General features: G+C 43.1%; 1 protein-coding gene across 3 annotated transcripts in view; it reads right to left on the bottom strand.

The window, feature by feature from the left end:
• Window positions 1–23,065, bottom strand: part of CORO2A (coronin 2A) — a 75,161-nt gene that overhangs the window by 28,479 nt on the left and 23,617 nt on the right. For all 3 annotated transcript variants that reach the window (XM_003407574.4, XM_064291687.1, XM_064291686.1), the window contains exon 2: window positions 13,434–13,634. In XM_003407574.4, coding sequence (XP_003407622.1) covers window positions 13,434–13,634 — 201 coding nt within the window. The remainder of the gene's footprint in view (window positions 1–13,433; window positions 13,635–23,065) is intronic.

Genomic DNA, 23,065 nt, shown 5'->3' with positions numbered 1-23,065 from the left:
TTTTCTTTATGTTGAAGTGTAATCCATACTGAAGGCTGTGGTCTTTGATCTTCATCAGTAAGTGTTTCAAATCCTCTTCACTTTCCGCAAGCAAGGTTGTGTCATCAGCATAATACAGGTTGTTAATGAGTCTTCCTCCAATCCTGATGCCACATTCTTCATGTAGTCCAGCTTCTCAGATTATTTGCTCAGCATACAGATTGAATAAGTATGGTGAAAGGACACAACCTTGATGCACATCTTTCCTGACTTTAAACCATGCAGTATCCCTTTGTTCTGCTTGAATGACTGCCTCTTGGTCTATACAGGTTCCTTACGAGCACAATAAAGTGTTCTGGAATTTCCGTTCTTTGAAACGTTATCCATAATTTGAAATGTATTATTTACTACACAAAGTCAGACGCCTTTGTGTAGTAAATAATACAGCTAAATCCTATTGGGCAGCTCTACTCTGTCATATGGAGCCCTGGTGGCACAGTGGTTAAGAGGTACTGTGTGCTATGGTTACTAACCAAAAAGGTCGGGAGTTCGAATCCACCAGTCGCTCCTTGGAAACTCCATGGGGCAGGCACTTCTACTCTGTCCTATAGGGTCGCCATGAGTCGGAATTGACTTGATGGCAACTTTTTTTTTTTTTTACTCTGTCATAGGGTAGCTATGAGTAGAAATTGACTCGATGGCATGCAGCAACAATGGAAACCCTGGTGGCGCAATGGTTAAGCGTTCAGTTGCTAAACGAAAGTTTGGCAGCTTGAACTCACCAGTCGCTCCTCGGGAGAAAGTTGTGGCAATCTGCTTCTATAAAGATTATACCCTTGTTTCCAAGTCCCTCTGGGGAGTCCTGCCCCAGCAACAAGGCCATCACAATCCGGGCCCTGCCCCTTCTCTGAACTCACCTCCCACTACTCTTGCCCATGCTGACAATGTGCCAGTTTGTTCTCAAATATACTAAACTCATTCCCACCTCAGGGCCTTGCACTTGCTTCCCCTTCTGCCTGAACACTCTGCCTCTAGAGCTTCAGATGTCTCTCTGCTCAAATGACACCTCCTCGGAAAGGTCTTCCCTGATCACCCTGTCTAAACTAGGTCCCCACTCTGGAATCAGGCCACACTCTATTACATTAAACTGATTTATTAATACCTGTTGTTAGTTGTTAGTACCTATTTAACTGAGCAGTTCATGTAGGATAGAAACTGTGACAGCTCTAAAAGAATTTGAGTAGTAAAAATCAGGAAAGCAAATTAATTAATTAAGAATGCAATTTGTTTGGTGGACATGATCTTTTAAAAGTACCCAGAGCTTGGGAGAAACAAACAGCTAAATGGACTACCTCTAGGAGTCCTTCCAGCCCTGACCTTCAAGTCTTTCTATAAATTCCATTTCATACTTGGCCCCTCCAGCTTGAAAATTTTCATCTCTCCTTAGAGTACAACCTACATTTCTTATCTTACTCCTGATTTTAAAGAGATGCTTCTAACATGCCTCCTTTAAAATGATGTTTGCCATTCCCCTTGAGAACAGGAACAAGGCAAAAAAAAAAAAAAAAAAAAAGGCAAGGACGCCCTTTATCACCACTTCTATCTAACATCGTGCTGGAAGTTCCAGCCAGAGCAATAAGGCAAGAAAAAGAAATAAACGGCATCCAAATTGGTACGGAAGAAGTAAAACTGTCCCTATTTGCAAATGAGATGACACTATACATAGAAAACCCAAAAAACTTCATGAGAAAACTACTGTAATTAACAGAAAGATTCAGGAGAGTAGTGGGATACAAGGTAAACATAAAAACATGAGTTGGATTCCTATACACCAAAAAAGAGAACTATGAAAAGGAAATCAGAAAAACAATATCATTTATATTAGCCCCTGAAAAAATAAAATAATTAGGAATAAATCTAACCTGGGAAGTAAAAGACCTATACAAAGAAAACTACAAAACACTACTGCAAGAAACCAAAAGAGACCCATATAAATGGAAAAACATTCCATACTCATGGATAGGTACACTCCACATTGTGAAAATGCAATTCTACCCAAAGCAATACACAAATACGATGCAATCCTGATCCAAATACCAACAGCATTCTTTAAAGAGATGGAAAAACTAATCATTAACTTTATATGGAAAGGGAAGAGGCCCCGAATAAGTAAAGTACTATTGAAGAATAAGAATAAACTAGGAGGACTCCCACTATTTGACCTCAGAACCTATTACACAGCAATGGTGGTCAAAACAGCCTGGTACTGGTACAATGACAGACACACATTGACCAATGGAACAGAATTGAGAACTCAGATATAAATCCATCCACCTACAATCACCTGATTTTCGACAAAGGCCTAAAGTCCATCAAATGGGGAAGAGACAGTTTTTTTTTTACAAATGATGCTAGCAAAACTGGATGTCTACCTGCAAAGAAAAGAAACAGGAGTCATACCTCATACCATACACAAAAACTAATTCAAAATGGATCAAAGACCTAAATATAAAACCCAAAACTATAAATATCATAAGAAGAAAAAATAGGATCAGTGCTAGAAGCCCTAATACACAGCATAAACAGGATACAAACCATAACTAACAACACACAAACACCAGAAGATAAGCTAGATAACTGGGATCTTGTAAAAATTAAACCACCAAAAGAGTAAAAAGAGAACCAATAGACTGGGAAAAAATTTTTGGCTATGACAAGTCCAACAAAGGTCTAATCTCTAAAATCTACAAGAAAATCCAACATCTCTACAACAAAAAGACAAATAATCCAGTTAAAAATGGGCAAAGGATATGAAAAGACACTTCACCAAAGAAGACATTCAGGAGGCTAACAGACACATGAGGAAATGCTGGCGATCACTAGCCATTAGAGAAATGCAAATCAAAACCACAATAAGATACCATCTCATCCCGACATTACTGGCATGAATCAAAAAAGCAGAAAATAACAAATGTTGGAGAGGCTGCAGGGAGATTGGAACTCTTATGCAGTGCTGGTGAGTATGCAAAATGGTACAACCACTTCGGAAAACAATATGGTGCTTCCTTAAAAAGCTATCAATAGAAATACCATATGATCCAGCAATCCCACTCCTAAGAATATGTCCTAGACAAATAAGAGCCGTCACAGGAATAGACATGTGCACACCCGTGTACATTGCAGCATTATTCATAATAGCAAAAAGATGGAAACAACCTAAGTGCCCATCAACAGTGCATGGCTAAACAAACTGTGGTACCACAATGTAATACTATGCAACGATAAAGAACAAAGATGAATCTGCAAAACATCTCACAACATGGATGAATCTGGAGGGCATTATGCTGAGTGAAATAAGTCAATCATAAAAGGACAAATATTGTATGCGACCCCTATTATAAAAACTCATGAAAAGGTTTATACACAAAAAGAAACAATCTTTGATGGTTACTACGGAGGGGAGAGATGTGGAGGGAAAAACACTAAATAGAGAATAGATGAAAAACACTAAATAGAGAATAGATAAGCGGTAACTTTGGTGAAGGGTAAGACAGTATACAATATTGGGGAATTCAGCACAACTTGTACAAGGCAAAGTCATGGAAGCTCCACAGACACATCCAAACTCCCTGAGGGACTGAATGACTGGGATGAGGGCTGGGGACCATGGTCTTGGGGGACATCTAGTTCAAATGGCATAACATAGTTTACAAAGAAAATGTTCTACCTCCTACTTCGGTGAGTAGCGTCTGGGTTCTTAAAAGACTGTGAGTGGCCATCTAAGATACTCCACTGCTCTCGCCCCGTCTGGGGCAAGAGAAAATGAAGAAAACTAAAGATACAAGGGAAAGATAAGTCCAAAGGACTAATGGACCACAACTACCACAGCATCCACCAGACTGAGTCCAGCACAACTAGATGGTGCCCGGCTACCACCACCGACTGCTCTGACAGGAATCACAATACAGTGTCCTCGACAGAGCTGGAGAAAAACGTAGAACAAAATTCTAACTCACACAAAAAAAGAAAGACCAGACTTACTGGTCTGACACAGACTGGAGAAACTCTGAAAGTATGGCCCCAGGACACTCTTTTAACTCAGTACTGAAGTCACTCCTGAGGTTCATCCTTCAGCCAAAGATTAGATAGGCCCATGAAACAAAATGAGACTAAATGGGCACACCAGTCCAGAGGCAAGGACGAGAGAAGACAGGAGGGGATAGGAGAGCTGGTAGTGGGGAACACAAGCTCGAGAAGAGGAGAGTGTTGATGCGTCGTGGAGTCGAAGCCTCTGCCAGGACTTCCCCCCTGCTCTGCCGCGGTTTCCCACCCCCTGCACAGCGCACTAAGCCACAGCTTCTAACTGCGGTTTGGCCCGACCACACTGCAGCCATAACCAGTTTGAATTTGGTGCCAGAATCCTGAGCATGTGCGAACTCAGATTTTGGCCCATGCGCAGGACTTGAAGGTCTGTGTTCTCAGTCCGTCCTTGGACCTGAACATTACTGACATGATTCAACATCCGGACCTCCAAATGTAGACATGAGAGGGCTAAGGGCGGAGAGTTCCAGGCACCAAACCCAACCCCCAGATGCCACTGGAAATAAAAAGCTTCCCAACCCCTCAGAAAGCGAGCACGTGGCCTTATGGTTGCTAGACTCGGCGTTGCTCCTTGTCTGTGCAGACAATAAATTTCCACTTTCTGTCTCCCTTGCAACTGGTGGTGTGGCACCCGTCTTATTTCGATAGGCTAATAGGACAGGACAAGAACCCTCCTTCCATTACAGGGTTGGCAACCAATGTCACAAAACAATATGTGTATTAATTGTTGAATGAGAAACTAATTTGCTCTGTAAACCTTCATCTAAAAGTAAAAAAAAAAAAAGTTCTCACCACCTTAACAAAGGAATTACGAAGAATAGGAATTTCAGAACACTTAATTGGGCTCCTGAGGAACCTCTGCATAGATGGAGAGGCAGTCTTCCGAACAGAACAAGAGGATACTGGGTGGTTTGAAGTCAGGGAAGGTGTGCGTCAGGTTTGTATTCTTTCACCATACCTATTTAATCTGTATGCTGAACAAATAATACGAGAAGCTGAACTATATGAAGAAGAATGGGGGATCAGGATTGGAGGAAGACTCATTAACAACCTGCGTTATGCAGATGACACAACCTTGCTTGCTGAAAGTGAAGAGGACTTGAAGCACTTACTGATGAAGATCAAAGACTACAGCCTTTAGTACGGATTACATCTCAACATAAAGAAAACAAAAATCCTTACAACTGGACCAATAAGCAACATCATAATAACAGAGAAAAGATTGAAGTTGTCAAGGATTTCATTTTACTTAGATCCATAATCGACACCCATGGAAGCAACAGTCAAGAAATCAAAAGATGCATTGCATTGGGCAAATCTGCTGCAAAAGACCTCTTTAAAGTGTTGAAAAGCAAAGACTAAAGTGTGCCTGACTCAAGCTATGGTGTTTTCAATGGCCTCGTCTGCATGAAAAAGCTGGAAGATGAATAAGGAAGACCAAAGAATTGACGCCTTTGAATTCTGGTGTGGGCAAAGAATATTGACTATACCATGCATTGCTAAAAGAATGAACAAATTTGTCTTGGAAGAATTACAACCAGAATGCTCCTTAGAAGCAAGGATGGTGAGACTGCATCTCACATACTTTGGACATGTTATCAGGAGGGACCAATCCCTGGAGAAGAATGTCATGCTTGGCAGAGGATCAGCGAAAAAGAGGAAGACCCTCAACGAGATGGACTGACACAGTGGCTGCAACGATGCGCTCAAGCATAACAATGATTGTGAGGATGGTGCAGGACCAGGCAGTGTCTCATTCTGTTGTACATGGGGTTGCTATGGGTCGGAACCGACTCGACAGCACCTAACAACAACAACAACAACAAAGAGATCAAGTTAATATCACTAATAACGGGGCAAAATGACATCCTGTACCCATGATGTAAGGAACTGAGGATACAACATCACTTACATAATATTCTTGCCCAAAAACTGATAATGTGAGTCTAATCATGAAGAAACAATTTGACAGATCCAGATTTTACAAAACAACTGACCTTTACTCTTTAAAAAATGTTAACATCATGAAGTAAAGAAGACTAAGAGATATGACAATGAAATGCAATGCTTGACCCTGAATTGCAAACTGTATTAGGAAAAAAATTGTTATAAAGGACATTATTGGGGCAATTGGTGAAATATGAATATGGATTGGATATTATAATTATCATTGTGCCAATGTTATATTTCCCAAATGTAGTTATGTAACAGAATGCCCTTGTTTTTGGAAGACACAAACTGAAGGACAGTATTTACGTGTGAAAGGTCCTGGTATCTCTAATTTCTTTCAACAGACACAAACTGAAGGACAGTATTTACGTGTGAAAGGTCCTGGTATCTCTAATTTCTTTCAACAGTTTCAAAAAAAGAAAAATACATACACACACACACACAAAGAAAGAGATTAAAAAACAAATTTGTCAAAATGTCGGAGCCCTGGTGGCACAGTGGTTAAAGGACACAGCTGCTCACTGAAAGGTCAGCAGTTCGATTCCACCAGCTGTTCCATGGGAGAAAGATGTGGCAGTCTGCTTCTGTAAAAGATTATAGCCTTGGAAATCTAATGAGGCAGTTCTACTCTGTCCTATAGGGTCGCTATAAGTCAGAATCAACCCCATGGCAATGTTTTTTTTTTTTTCCTATGGAGCCGCGAGGTGGGTTTGAACCCCCAACCTTTTTGTTAGCAGCCGAGTACTTTAACCATTGCGCCACCGAGGTCCTTATAACCACCTTTAGTTTCTGGAATAAATTAAACTTGGTCAGAATCCTTTTTTTTTAATTCAGTACTAAATTTGATTTGCTAGTAATTTTGTGGAGCCCTGGTGGTATAGTGGTTAAGTCCTTGGCTGCTAGCCAAAAGGTCAGCAATTCAAATCCACCAGCCGCTCCTTGGAAACCCTCTGGGGCAGGATTACCCTGTCCTATAGAGTCGCTATGAATCAGAACCACCTTGGTGGCACCTAAGAACAGTAATTTTGCACTCATCTTCCTGAGTGAGGTTGTAATTTCTTTCTTGCTTTTGTCTGGTTTGCCATCAAGGTTGCAGCAACCTCACAGAACGAGGAGGAGAGTCACCCCTCCTTTCCCATTCTCTGGAAGAATTTGAAAAGGATTGGAATAACCTGTTCCTTGAAAGTTGTATAGAACTTGCCTATAAAGCCATCTGGGCCTTGTGTCTTCTGTATGTGTGTGTATGTATGAAATATAAAAAAAATGCAGAAAATGTGTATAAAATGTAAATGTTCAGCTTAATAAATTGTTGGAAAATAAATTACCCATATAACTGCCACCCTCCTGGGTCAAGAAAGGAACTGTTACTAGCATGAAGGTGCCCCATGGGACATTTGCCAATATAACCCACTTCCTCCTCCAAGGGTTACCTATTATTCTAATTTTCATGGTAGTCCCTTCCTGGTTTTTCTTTAAAATATTACTACTTAATTATGCACCAAGGAGCCCTGGTAGTGCAATGGTTGAGTGCTCAGCTGCTTACGGAAAGGTTGAACCCACCAGCCAGCAGCTAGAACCCACCAGCTGGCAGTTTGAACCCACCGGCTGCTTTGTGGGAGATATCTGCTCCCATAATGATTAAACAAACAAACAAAAAAACCAATCCCACTGCAGTCCAGTCTATTTAGACTCATAATGACCCTGTAGGACAGAGTAGAACTGCCCCATGGGATTCCCAAAGCTGTATACAGAAGCAGACTGCCCCATCTTTCTCCTTCAAGGTGGCTGGGGGGTTTGAAGCACCAACCTTTCAGTTAATAGCGGTGCACTTAACCACTGTGCCACCAGGCCTCCCCATAAAGACGACAGCCTAGGAAACCTTGTGGGGCAGTTCTACTCTGTCCTTTTGGGTCATTATGAGTCAGAATCAACTTGATGGCACACAGCGACAGTAGCAACAATTATGCATATCTTAAAGTGTAGCTTATTATGGCTTATTTTTAACTTTAAAATGACAACAAGTGAATGATACAGTTTGCAAATGGTTTGGCTTCTTTCACTCAACGTTGTCTTTAAGATTTATCCATGTTGTTGCTTGTATCTATAATTTATTCTTTTTCATGGCTGTATATTCAATAGTATGACTAGGTACTTGTTGTTGTTAGGTGTTGGCAAGTTGGTTTCAACTCATAGTGACCCTATGTACAACAGAATTAAACATTGTCAGGTCCTGCGCCATCCTCACAATCATTACTATGTTTGAGCCCACTGTTGCATTCTTGCATGGTGTCAATACGTCACATCCATGGTCTTCCACTTTTTCAATGACCCTCTACTTTACCAAGCATGATGTCCTTCTCCAGGAACTGGTCCCTCCTGATAATATTTCCGAAGTATATGAGATGAAGTCTCGCCATCCTAGCTACCTAGGAGCACTCTGGCTGCATTTCTTCCAAGACAGGCTTGTTCGTTCTTCTGGCAGTCCATGGTATATTCAATATTCTTTGCCAACACCATAATTCAAAGGCATCAGTTCTTCTTTGGTCTTCTTTATTCCTTGCCCAGCTTTTGCATGCATATTGAAAATATCATGGTTTGGGTCAGGCGTACCTTAGTCCTCAAAGTGACATCTTTGCATTTTAACATTTCCAAGGGGTCTTTTGCAACAGATTTGCCCAATGCAGTACGTCATTCGATTTCCTGACTGCTGCTTCCATGGGCATTGATTGTGGATCCCAGTTAAATGAAATCTTTTCTCTGTTTATCATGACGTTGCTTATTGGTCCAGTTGTGAGGATTTTTGTTTTCTTTATGTTGAGGTGTAATCCATACTGAAGGCTGCAGTCTTTTATCTCTATCAATAAGGGCTTCAAGTTCTCTTCACTTTCAGCAAGCAAGTTTGTGTCATCTGCATATTGCAGATTGTTAATGAGTCTTCCACCAATCCTGATGCCACATTCTTCTTCATATAGTCCAGCTTTTCGGGTTATTTATTTGCTTAGCATACGGATTGAATAAGTATGGTAAAAAGATGCAGCCCTGAGGCACACCTTTCTTGACTTTTAACCATGCAGTTTTCCCTTGCTCTGTTCACATGACTGCCTCTTGGTCTCTGTACAGGTTGCTCATGAACACAAGTGTTCTGAAATTTCCATTCTTCACAATGTTATTCATAATTGGTTATGATCCACACAGTCGAATGCTTTTGCATAGTCAGTAATACACAGGTGAACATCTTTCTGGTATTCCTGCTTTCAAGCAAGTTCCATCTAACATCAGCAATGATATCTCTCATTCCATGACCTCTTCTGAATCCGGCTTGAATTTCTGGCAGTTCCCTGTTGATGTACTGCTGCTGCAGCCACTTTTAAATGATCTTCAGCAAAATTTTACATGCATGTGATACTAATGAGATTATTCAATAATTTCTGCATTCTGTTGGATCACCTATCTTTCGAATGGGCACAAATATGGATCTCTTCCAGTTGGTTGGCCAGGTAGCTGTCTTCCAAATTTCTTGGCATAGACAAGTGAGCACTTCTAGCACTGCATTTGTTCGTTGAAACATCTCAGTTGGTATTCTATCAGTTCCTGGAACCTTGTTTTTCACCAATGCCCTCAGTGCAGCTTGGACTTCTTTCTTCAGTACCATTGGTTCTTAATCATATACTACCTCTTGAAATGGTTGAATGTCGAACAATTCTTTTCGGAACAGTGACTCTGTGTATTTCTTTCATCTGCTTTTGATGCTTCCTGCGTCATTCAACATTTTGCCCATAGAATCCTTCAAAATTGCTACTTGAGGCTTGAATTTTTTCTTCAGTTCTTTCAGCTTGAGAAATGCTGAGCACGTTCTTTCTTTTTGGTTTTTTAACTTCAGGTCTTTGCACGTTTCATTTTAATGTTTTACTTTGTCTTCTCAAGCTACCCTTTGAAATCTTCAGTTCAGCTCTTTTACTTCATTATTTCTTCCATTCGCTTCAGCTGCTCTACATTCAAGAGCAAGTTTCAGAGCCTGTTCTGACCTCCATTTTGGTCTTTTGTTTCTTTCCTGTCTTTTTAATGACCTCTTGCTTTCTTCACGTATGATGTCCTCCCACAAATGGTCTGGTCTTAATGGTCTGGTCTTTGGTCATTAGTGTTCAATGTATCAAATGTATTCTTGAGATGGTCTCCAAATTCAGGTGGGATATACTCAAGGTCATAATTTGGGTCTCATGGACTTGTTTTAATTTTCTTCAGCTTCAACTTGAACTTGCATAAGAGCAATTGATGGTCTGTTCCACGGTCATCCCCTGGCCTTGTTCTGACTGATGATATTGAGCTTTTCCCTCATCGCTTTCCACAGATGTAGTTGATTTGATACCTATATTTTTCATCTGGTGAGGTCCACGTGTATAGTCACTGTTTATGTTGTTGAAAAAGATATTTGCATTGAAGAAGTCGTTGGTCATGCAAAATTCTAACATGTGATCTCCAGCATCGTTTCTATCACCAAGGCCATATTTTTCAACTACCAATCCTTCTTTGTTTCCAACTTTTGCTTTCCAGTGACCTGTAATTATGCATCTTGATTGCATGTTTGATCAACTTCAGATTGCAGAAGTTGGCAAAAATCTTCAGTTTCTTCAACTTTGGCATTAGTGGTTGGTGCCACTAAATTTGAGGTCTTCCTTGTAGATATATGGATATTATTCTATGATTGACTGCATTGTACTTCAGGATAGATGTTGAAATGTTCTTTTTGATTCCCAGCATAGTAGACCATACGATTGTCTGATTAAAAATGGCCAATACCAGTCCATTTTAGCTCATTAATGCCTAGGATATCAATCTTTATGCATTCCATTTCATTTTTGACTACTTACAATTTTCCTAGGTTCATACTTCATACATTCCATGCTCTGATTATTAATGGATGTTTACAGCTGTTTCCTTTCATTTTGAGTCATGTCACATCTCAAATTAAGGTTCTGAAAGCTTGACTCCAGTCACATCATTAAGTTCTTATCTATTTTGAGGAGGCAGCTCTTTCCTAGTTGTATTTTGAGTGCCTTCCAACTGAAGGGGCTCATTTTCTGGGACTATGTCAGACAGTATTCCACTGCTATTCATAAGGTTTCCACTGGCCAATTTTTTCAGAAGTACGCTGCTACGTCCTTCTTCCTAGTCTGTCTTAGACTGGAAGGTCTGCTGAAACCTGTCCACCATTGGTGATCCTGGAGGTATTTGAAATTCTGGTGGCAAAGCTTCCAGTATCACAACAACATGCAAGCCACCACAGTACAACAAACTGACAGATGTGTAGTGGAGTGTGACTATACCATAGTTTATTTATTCATTCTTGGACATTTGGGTTTTTCCAGTTTTGTGGTAATATGAACAAAGCCCATATGGACATTCTCCTAATTGTGTTCTGGGGCACATACGCACATGATACTGATGGTATGTACTGAGGTATAGAATTTCTGGGTCATAGGGTATGTATATTTTCCATTTTACTAGAAACTATCATAGTTTTTTTCCCCAAAACACCTGTGCCAGTTTATACTCCTACCAGAAGTATTTATTTTTTTGCACTGCTCCATATCCTTGCCATTACTTATTGTAAGCTTTTTACATTTTTGCCAGTCTGGTATGTCATGGTGGTTTACTAAGGACGTTGAACACTTTTTCAAATGTTTATTAGCCACTTGGATTTCCACTGCTACAAAGTACCTTTCAACCTTTTTTTTTTTTAATTCATATTATACATTCATGAAATGAGCCCTTTGTCATGTTCATTATTGCAAATATCCTTTCCCACTCTAAAGGTTGCCTTTTTCTTCTAATGTTTTCTCCAAGGGAGATTTTTATTGTTTCAATTTTTAAAAAATAGTTACAAGACTATTCAGGCTTTCTATTTCTACATGAATCAGTATTGACATTTGCCTGTATTGTCAACATTTTCAAATTTGTTGACATAAAATTGTTCATATTAGTGTCTTGTTATATTTTAAAGCTCTGCTGTTATATGGCTTTTTCTTCCCCTGATATTATTTGTACCTTCTCCCTCTTATGCTCCAGAGGTTTGTCTATTTTATTGGTCTTTTCTAGGAAAAAACTTCTGGGTTTTCCGATCCTTTGTAATGTATTTTTGCATTTTCTTTCATTGATTTCTGCTCTTTATTATTTTCTTCCTCAGACTTTCTTTGGATTTACTGTTGTTCTTTTTATAACTTCTTAAGTGGAATGTTTAGTCAGTTTCCCCTCTTTCTTCTTTTCTAATAGAAGCATTCAGTGTTATATACCATATTTTTATGCAAATGAAACACATTATAAGTTTTTTTGCCAACTGTGCCCTCCCCCGGGAGATATTTTTGTAAGCTCACTATGCTAATTTTTTCTACAACCTGTAACACGATCATTATTGGCATAAAAATACAGTATTTCCCTTAAAGCACCACTTCTTCCTGCATTCCATGAGTTTTATGATGTACTTTCACTTCCAGGTATTTTAAAATTTTCATCTGTATTGATTTCTAACTCAAGTGCATTATGAGCAGAGAACCTGGTCTATGAGATTCTAAATATATATAATTTTAACTTCTGAAATCCTTCAGAGGCCTAAGTCTGTTCTTTGTTTCAGCTGACTCTTACGGAGGCTTACATGCTTGGTGATCTCCGACTGTGAGTTCATATTTTTCTGAGCTAAACCTGTGGGAATCCTGTCCATATTGGAGCTGCTTTCCTTTGGAGAAGTTTCATACCTGTTTCTGGTTCATCTAGAGCCACTACCAACCTGGAATCTATCTAGCTCCTTTGGGGGTCGGGCTCAAGACAGGGAATCTGATTCAGCAGCCTGACACTTGGGATGCTGAACAGATCTGCTATTAAGTTGAATTATATGAAATTACATTTTGGGGGATCAAACACAGTTAAATGGCAGCAATTTCATATGCCCCAATCTATACCATCAATATCTGCCCTCAGGACAAGCCTGTTATTCCTGTTTGCTAACTGCTTCCCTGTCTCCTAGCTAGGTTTTGGCTCAACATTTGTTTCCTTTTGGGGGAGGGAGGTGGCTTTGGAGACTTCTCCAATTTCCTGTGAGTCTAGCAATTCATTAAAAAATATATTTTATTCAGGAGTGAATTATTTTGCAGTGGGGGAGAGAGGAGTTCCTTGGAAATCTAGGCCAGCTGCTGGAAGCTGAAATCCCAGGATAGACATATTTTTCCCAATGAGGAAACCAAGGCTCAAAGAGGTGAAATAAATGACTTACCCAAAGTCACACAGCCAGTAACAGGCACTAGGACTTGGACCCACATATAGGACTAGCAACCCAGGCTCTTCCCACTTCCCTCTGTGCTGTGGGGTCCCCAGAAAGCTGTTTGGGCCTGGGGCTCCCTCAACATCCTTACCTGGTGCAGAGGAATGACGAGGAAAGCCCCTCCACCAGCACACTCAGTCACGACTGCAATGAAGTGGGGGTTCACAGCACAGAAGTGATTGTCATGGACACTGTGGGTGATGGGCACTGAGTCGTAGCAGTTCTCCTTGCTGGCTGGTTTGCCAAAGACGTGGCGGAACTTGGAGCTCCGGTACTGGGGGTGCCATGACATCTGCGGGAGACAAATCAGGACAAGAGAAGTGAGACAGGATAGCAGAAGATCCAGGAATCTCACTGTGAGAATACACGAGGGGGTGGGACCAGGACAGTGGTCAGTTTTATATGGACAGTGATTGGCTCTGAAGAGTGACAGAATGAACAGCCTGTAATTGTGCCTGTTTCTATAGCCCCGGCGAGACATGGTGGGGATGGTGTATAATTATTGTTCATCTGTTTGCTGATGTTTTGAGGTTTTTTATCCCTCCAAGTGTGAACACAAAAAGGTAGAAAACCACAAGAGAACTCATCACATTCCCTCCCTCCCCATCATCTCACCAGACAGCCCAAACCTCCTTCCCCCTGCCCCCAGCGAAGTGGCTACTAGTGTGTTCTCTGGAGCCAGCCTGCCTAGGCTCAGATTCCAACTCTGCCTCTTACCAATTGTATGGGCCAGTGGCTTAACATAAGCAGCCTCAGTTTCCTTATCTGTAAAATGGGGATAACAGGAATATCTTTCTCATAGACTTGCCATAAGGATTACATTAAATGATGCACTTAGATCTTGCAGCACATGGCAGATACTTACTTGAAAACCAGTAGCAATTACTGCCACTATTATTATCCAGGCATCTTGAGCTTCCTTCCACCATCATCTAGTGCTGACTTTGTTTGCTTGAAATTTACAGAGCATCACTGTGTAACTAGGCCTGGTACCGCGCACTGGGGGCTCGGAGAGGTAAGCCTCCACCCAGCCCTTACAGAATCATGTGGGTGAGGCCACTAGGGAGTCTGGCCACTGGGACCCTGTGTACTGTGGGCAATAATGGAGGTTTGTACATGGCAGTCAGGGAGAACTCCCCAAAGGAGGTGGCACTGCAGCTGCAATTTGAAGGGCTCATATCATGATTGGAGTTGCCATGTGTCACTTCCAGGCTAAATCATTAAGGCCTGCCTGTGACCATCCTTGGCTGAAGTGACGAGAAGGCCACATGTTCCAAACAGTGCGGCTACAAGACTGTGGAGCCTCCATCACCCTGGGCGCCTGAGGGACTCTGTGGAGCAGAGCACCTCCCTCAGCTGACATATAGCATGGCGGAGAAATAAACTTGTAGAGTGACCACTGAGAGAGTGGGGCTATTTGTCACAGAGCACAGCCTACTTATCCTGACTAATACAATGCCCCATGAAGGTCCCTGCTGGCTCCAGTCAATGGTCACTAGCAAATGGCTGCCTGTGCTTGGTGTGACCAGAGCACAGGAAACCTGGAGGGAAGAGATGGGGAAGAGGAGGCAGGATCCAGATTGCCTTAGGAGCCCTGTTAAGGAATTCAGGCTCTGTCACAGTTGAATTGTGTCCCCCCAAAATGTGCGTCAGCTTGGCTAGGCCATGATTCCCAGTTATTGTGGAAATTATAGAACAATATCATTAATAACACATGCAAGCAAAATTCTGCTGAAGATCATTCAAAAATAGCTGCAGCAGTATATCAACAGGGAACTGCCAGAAATTCAGGCCAGTTTCAGAAGAGGACGTGGAACCAGCGATATCATTGCTGATGTCAGATGGATCCTGGCTGAAAGCAGAGAATACGAGAAGGATGTTCACCCGTGTTTTATCGATTATGCAAAGGCATTTGGCTGTGTGGATCATAACAAACTATGGATAACATTTCGAAGAATGGGAATTCCGGAACACTTAATTGTGCTCATGAGGAACCTTTACATAGATCAAGAGGCAGTTGTTCAGACAGAACAAGGGGATACTGATTCTTTTAAAGTCAGGAAAGGTGTGCGTCAGGGTTGTATTCTTTCACCATACCTATTTAATCTGTATGCTGAACAAATAATCCAAGAAGCTGGACTATATGAAGAAGAACGGGGCATCAGGATTGGAGGAAGACTCCTTAACAACCTGCGTTATGCAGATGACACAATCTTGCTTGCTGAAAGTGAAGAGGACCTGAAGCACTTACTAATGAAGATCGAAGACCACAGCCTTCAGTATGGATTACACCTCAACATAAAGGAAACAAAAATCCTCACAACTGGACCAATGAGCAACATCATGATAAATGGAGAAAAGATTGAAGTTGTCAAGGATTTCATTCTACTTGGATCCACAATCAACAGCCATGGAAGCAGCAGTCAAGAAATCAAATGACGCATTGCATTGGGCAAATCTGCTGCAAAGGATCTCTTCAAAGTGTTGAAGAGCAAAGATGTCACCCTGGAGACTAAGGTGCGCCTGACCCAAGCCATGGTATTTTCAATCGCATCATATGCATATGAAAGCTGGACATGAATAAGGAAGACTGAAGAAAAGTTGACAACACCACCTTTGAATTGTGGTGTTGGCAAAGATTATTGAATATACCATGGACTGCCAAAAGAACGAACAAATCTGTCTTAGAAGAAGTGCAACCAGAATGCTCCTTAGAAGCAACGATGGCGAGACTGTGTCTTATATACTTTGGACAAGTTTTCAGGAGGGATCAGTCCCTGGAGAAGGACATCACGCTTGGCAGAGTACAGGGTCAGCAGAAAAGTGGAAGACCCTCAACGAGGTGGATTGACACAGTGGCTGCAACAATGAGCTGAAGCATAACAACGATTGTAAGGATGGCGCAGGGCCGGGCAATGTTTTGTTCTGTTGTGCACAGGGTCGCTATGAGTTGGAACCGACTCGGCACCTAACAACAGCATGTCTCTGTCCACCATTTTGTCATCTGATCTGATTTTCCTATGTGTTGTAAATCCTACCTCTATGACGTTAATGAGGCTGGATTAAGGCAGTTATGTTAATGAGGCAAGACTCAATCTACAAGATTAGGTTGCGTCTTGAGTCAATATCTTTTAATATAGAAAAGCAAGCAGAGAGACAGGGGGAACTCATACTACCAAGAAACAAGAGCTAAGAGAATAGCATTTCCTTTGGACCCGGGGGTCCCTGCTCTGAGAAGCTCGTCAACCTGGGAAGATTGATGACAAGGACCTTCCCCCAGAGCCAAGAGAGAGAAAAAGCCTTCCCCTGGAGCTGGCACCCTGAATTTGGACTTCTAGCTTCCTAGACTGAGAGAGAATAAATTTCTCTTTGATAAAGCCATCCACTTGTGGTATTTTTGTTATAGCAGCACTAGATAACTAAGACAAGCTCTGAGGGCAATGGGGAGCCACTGAGGGTTGAAAGCGGGAATGAGAGGACCAGATTTCACTTGTAGATGGATTCCTCTGGCTACTGAATGGAAGAGAGGTTAGAATAGGTGAGAGGCATGGTTACCTGGGCTGGAGCAGGGCAGTGCAGACACAATGAAATACCAAGGAGGGAAATCAGCTAGGCTTGGTGCCTGAGTGCACATGGCAGGCTGTGGGGCAAGAGAGCCGGTCATATCAGAGCGGCTGAAGTCAGCACGACCTTCTCATCCTCAACAGTCTGGGCCCTATGGCCACTCCCAGCACTCTCCTTTCACAGCCTGTCTTTGCACCCGTGGGCCGCCCTGGGGCTCTGCGCAGCACCTGAGGGCCAGCTCTGGCAGGGTCTGGAAACAACTCTTCTCCAGCTCACGGTTATCTCTATGGCAGTAACAACTCATGTTTTTTGAGTGCTTGCTATGGTCCCAGGCGCCATTCCAAGTGTTTTCCACGTATGAACTTAATAGGTACGTGCTCCCTTGATCCCCATTACAGACACAGGGATTGAAGCCAGAAGGGAAGTAACCTGCCTGGGGTCCCAGAGCTAGGCAGTCAATGGTGGAGCTGGGAGCCAAGCCCAGCTCTGTCTCAGAGCCTCCAGCTCCAGGTTCCTGCAGGTAACATAGATGCTGACAAGAGCTCTGTCATGCCCTCGCATCCCACCTCAGCCCTGAGGGAGAAGTAACATGATCATTATCACCCCCACTTTACAGAAAACCAGGCCCTGGGAGGCTAAGCCCTGGGTGGACGCCTCTCCAAAGGGGGCTGCTGGCCTCTGGTGAAGAAGCCAGCTGGCCTGGGAGTGGAGCAGCGTGAACATCAGTGCCCTTCCGCCCTGTTCCTCCCCCACAAACTCCTCTTCCCGCCCCACCCCAGTGCTTTATCTCCACTGCCAAGGTTCTTCCAGACCTGCTACCAGGGAAGGAAATTACGGGGAGGGGGGGGATGGGGTGGCACCAGGCAAGGCTGCCTCTCCCTTTGTGCAGGGTGTGAGTGTATATATACACAGAGGTGAGCTTCTGCAAACATTCGGTGTGTGTGCACTGTGTGCCTTTGCATGTGTGCACGTCTGTGCATCCGTGATACACATATGCGTCAGTGGGTGCTTATGTGCCTCACCCGTACTGCTGATGGGTGTGCACGTACGTGGCTGTGTGCAGCTGTGTATGAACGCGTGCATGTGCGCATTCATGCATGTGTGAGTTTAATGACTCAGGAATCAGAGAGCAGGAGTTTCCTTTTCCCCACAAGCAGGCACTTGCCTGGAAATGCAGATCACAGCGGCCCGCAGCACTGTGAGGCCCTCACCCTCAGGATGGGCCAGGATGGCTGATCTGGGCCAGGTTCTCCCATGGCATCATGCCCCATCCCATCCAGCTGGGACCACATCAAAGCTACAGCGGGGCTTCTCAGGTGTGGCACCCCGAGCCAGGCTCGGGGCACAAAGCAGGGGGCATGGTTCTGGTGATTCTACCCCATGCATGCTTAGCAAGCTCGATGCCACAGGATTAGGCTCGGAGGACTGTGAGTTCCCCGCCTCCAAAAAGGATTTAGCTATTTATTGAATTGATTCCTTAAATGCCTGACTGTGGAATGCCGCACTGCCTTTCCCATCCCTTACAACTCTGCTGCGAGGTGGGTGGGATTCCCATCTCCATTTGATGAATGAGAAAATGGAGGTGCAGGGGAAGGGACCTGACCAAGATCATACTGCTATGGGAGCAGTGGAAGGGGAAGCAGAACTGAGTCCTGTCCTGTGACCCCTCTTCCTGCTATACCACGTGTTCCTCTGTGACAGAGAGAGAGAGAGAGAAACAGTGTGTGTGTTTGTGTGTGTGAGAGAGCAGAGACAGAGAGCTGAAGCCTTGGGGCTGTGTGCCCCCAAAGGCCCCTCTATGTCGCCCAGCCCTAAATCATTATAGGACAAGGGTTAGCTGCAGGGTGGTTGAAAATGAACCAAAATTGGGTGTGGCACAAACCAGCACAGTAGATTGTTCATTAATTGCACTGTTTGTGGCCTCAGGGAAGGAATGAAAGTATCTGATTTTGTCTTTGAATGGCTGGGATGGGTGGGAGTCTGGCATGGCTGGCCACCCTTGTCCCTTTGTAAGTTTGTGGTTCCACATCTAATATTTTAAGTTATTTTTTCTGACCTAAAACTTGACCTTGTGGGCACAGTAAGCTGTGTCCTGTGAGAGGGTCTGAACCCTACCACTTATGTCATGGCCACAGTTAACAGAGGGAGGTTAGAACCACAAATTTCCCAGTTGTTAAAAAGAAAGAAACATTACGGCTAAAACAGTAAGACTAAATACTCTATTTGAAGGTGATACACAAAGACCTAGAATTAACACAATAAACATCTAATTACGGGTGGGTCCCTTGCTCTCCAATCCTTGACTATTATCCATATCCTGACCTTGGCCCCAAACTTGACTGGAAAGTTCCTTTCTAATTCATCCTGAATCCTTATCAGGGCCTCTTATCCATCCCAGGCAGGTGCAGGGGGTGGTGTGGTGGAATGCTGAACTCAGAAACTGAGGCCCATTTGGGGTCAAGGCCCCTGCTGTAAACGCAGGCTTCTATTTAACCAGCGATTTTCTATGGAGGCTTCCTTTCTTACCAGGCAGAAATAAAACCCACAGATCTCTGCTACTTCTTCCTAGTTCCTGGGTGGTGCAAACTATTAACGCCTCAGCTGCCACCCAAAATGATGACAGTTCAAGTCCACCCGGAGGCTTCTTGGAAGAAAGGCCTGATGACCTACTTCTGAAAAACCAGTCATTGAAAATCCTGTTGAAGCACATTTCCACTCTGACACACACGAGGTCCTTATGAGTCGGAATCCACCCTACAGCACCTGGTTACTGGTTTTCTCCCCACTGCTTTTATCCACAACTGTTGTTCTTGTTAGTTGCGTATAAATCGAGTCTGACTTGTGGCAACCTTAAGTATAACAGAAAGAGATGTGGCCCAGGCCTGCATCATCTTCATAATCATCATTGGTCCGTTTGATTCCACCGCTGTGGGTATTGCGTCAATCCATCTCATTGAGGGTTTTCTTTGTTTCTGCCTGGCCTCTACCGATTGTTCTTTCCTGATGACGTGTCCAGAGTAAGCCAGTGGAAGTCTGGCCATCCTCGCTTCTAAGAACATTCTGGTTGTATTTCTTCTAAGACTGATTTGTTCATTCTTTTGGCAGTCAATATTCAATATTCTTCACCAGCACCATATTTCGAACACATCAGTTCTGCATTTGTCTTGCTTCTTTCCTATCAACTTTCAAATGCATATGAGGCCAATGCAAAAACAATGGCTCGGGCTTCTGTTAATCTGAGGCCAGTGTCTGGTTTACAGCGGCCACCTCTCAGCACAGGTGTCTTCATTTTTGCTTTCCATTAGGCAGCCACAGGGTCTAAAGTAACAGGGTGAGATCCAGTCTGGGACCTCAGGGTCCCACCCAACAGGGGTCGTGTCTTCCTTCAAAGCAAGAGGCTTTGCCTCTCTCCACAGAAAAAAAAACAGAGGTAGGATAAATAACTGTCTCCCTTTGCCTGGGTTTTGTGGGGATACCTGGGATGCAGGACTTTCAGAGCTAAAGCCAGGAAAGTCTCAAGCAAAGAGGGACAGATTGGTCACCCTACCACTGAAGTCTCCGTAAAACTTGTGTTTTAATATGATTTAATGCAACGATTCTATTGTAAGTCACCAGTAATCCTGATTTTGACTACTTGCCTGTGCAAGAGAGGGCTCTAGAACTGATTTCACGGAGAGCCCAGCATCCTGAACCAGAGAATCTAAAACCAAAAACCAAACCTGTTGCTGTCGAGTCAATTCTGACTCACAGCGACCATATAGGACAGAGCAGAACTGCCCCATAAGATTTCCAAGGCTGTCATCTTTACAGAAGCAAACCGCTGCATCTTTTTCCCACGGAGTGGCTAGTGAATTCAACCTGCCAACCTTTTGGTTAGCAGCCGAGTTCTAAACCACTGTGTCACCAGGGATCCTCGAACCAAAGAACAGAACATTTTAAAGCAGAAAATCCAAGAAGGTGTGCAAAGAGAGGTGGATATGATTTCATTCATTCATCAATCTTCATCCAGTGTTTGCTTAGGGCTTACTTCTGTTCCGGGGCCTGTGTTGGGGCAGGGTAGGGAATCAGAGATGAATAATTCAGCTACTGCACTCCATGGGCTTATACCTCTCAGGAAAATGGCTGCTGAGCAGGAGAAGATGAGATGGTGTGACAGGTAAGAAAGAGGCATGAGCCATGACCCCGACAGCCCAGCGGACTGTGAAAGCCATTAGGGCAGTGGTTTGCAACTTTGACTGCACGTCAGAATCATTTAAATCAGAGTCACTGGGCATGGAACTCAGGCATGGGCACCTTTTAAGCTTCCCAGGTGATTCCAAAGTGTATTAGGTGAAAGGCTAGTGGAGGATGTAATGTGATGTTTCTCAAAGGGTGGTCCCTGACCAGCAGCATCTGTATCACCTGGGAACTTGTTTGAAATGCCAATTCTGGTGACACTATCCCAAAACCAAGAAAACCAAACCTGTTGCATGGTTGGAAACCCTGGTGGCCAGTGCTTAAGTGCTGCAGCTGCTAACCAAAGGTTCAGCAGGTCAAATCCGCCAGGCGCTCCTTGGAAACTCTATGGGGCAGTTCTACTTTGTCCTATAGGGTCGCTATGAGTCGGAATCGACTCGATGGCACTGGGTTTGGTTTTGGTTTTTGGTTGCATGGTTTGGTTTTCTGATTCTGACTCAGAGCGACCCTGTAGGACAGAGCAGAACTGCCCCACAGGGTTTCCAAGGCTGTAATCTTTATGGGAGTAGACTGCCACATCTTTCTCCACCCCAGACCTACTGAATAAGAAACTCTGTAGGGTTTAGGAATCTGGTCTTAACAAGCCCTCCAGAGGGTTCTGGTGCATGCTCAAGTTCGAGACACACTGGGTCAGGTGCCTGGGTGGCACAAATGGTTTGCGCTCGACTACTAACCTGAAGGTTGGCGGTTTGAACCCACCCAGCCAGCTGTGGAAGAAAAGCCTGGCGATCTGCTGTAGTCTACTCCCATAAAGATTACAGCCAAGAAAATGCTACGGAGCAATTCTATTCTGTAACACATGTGGTCACCATGAGTCAGAATCAACTTGATAGCTACAAGTGTTTGTTTTTTTTTTTTTTTGGTTGTTATGGATGGGTCAGGCTGGTAACACTTGAATCTACTGATGAATCTTTTCGTCACTAAAAGAGATAGCCAGATAATATGTGCCACACAATATGATACAATGGAGTTCCTGGGCGGTGCAAATGGTTAACACACTTGGCTGCTAAATGAAAGACAACTGGTGAATATGATACAATAAGAAGAATGCTGTACTACTTAGGAAATGATCTTACAAAAAACTGGACCCAATGCTGATCAAGTCTCTATATTTAACTACCCACAAAGGGTATAGAGAAACACATTCAACACCACCATGGGGATGTAACTGGCACACTCTAGAATATGGGAAACCCTACATGTCAAATTATCTGGCTTCTTCAACAATTAGATGGCAAGGGCGAAAGAGGAACCTTTAAAAATCAAAATAGACTTCAGAGATAAAAGACACAGCAACCAGTGCAATACGTGGAGCTTGTCTGGATCCCCTGATTCAAACAAACCATCTGCAAAAAGACATTTACAAAGCAATCAGAGAAATCTGAAAATTGATGGGTACCTAATGATATTAAAGAATTGTAAACTGTTTCTAGGTGAGAGAATGATATGGTTATTAAGATATGTTAAATAAGAGTATTTATCTTTTAGAGATAACCCATTGCTGTTGAGTCGATTCTGACTCATAGTGACAATGCAGGACAGAGCAGAACTGCCCCGTAGGGTTTCCAAGTAGCGGCTGGTGGATTGGAACTGCCAACCTTTTTGTTAGCAGCCGAGCTCTTAACCACTATGCCACCAGGGTTCCCTTTTAGAGACACATGCTTAATACTCACATATGAAATAATACGAAGTCCGAGATTTATTTAAAAGTAAACCAGTAAGGGTGTGGATAGTACAATAGGGAACTGGGGTGGGAGCAGAGATGAAACAAGATATTGATGTCTACTGAAACAGGGCGACGGGTACATGCCATGCATTCTAGTATTCTCTCTAGTTCTGTGTATGTTTTAAAATTCCCATAAGAAAAGATTTAAACAAGAAAGTAGAGCACAGTGGTAAAGAGCATGGGCTCTGGAGCCTGAC

Source organism: Loxodonta africana, chromosome 9 (assembly GCF_030014295.1).
Source record: "Loxodonta africana isolate mLoxAfr1 chromosome 9, mLoxAfr1.hap2, whole genome shotgun sequence".
Lineage (NCBI taxonomy): Eukaryota > Metazoa > Chordata > Mammalia > Proboscidea > Elephantidae > Loxodonta > Loxodonta africana.
The sequence above is the reverse complement of the archived record's forward strand: the minus strand, read 5'-3'. Positions and strand labels throughout refer to the sequence as shown.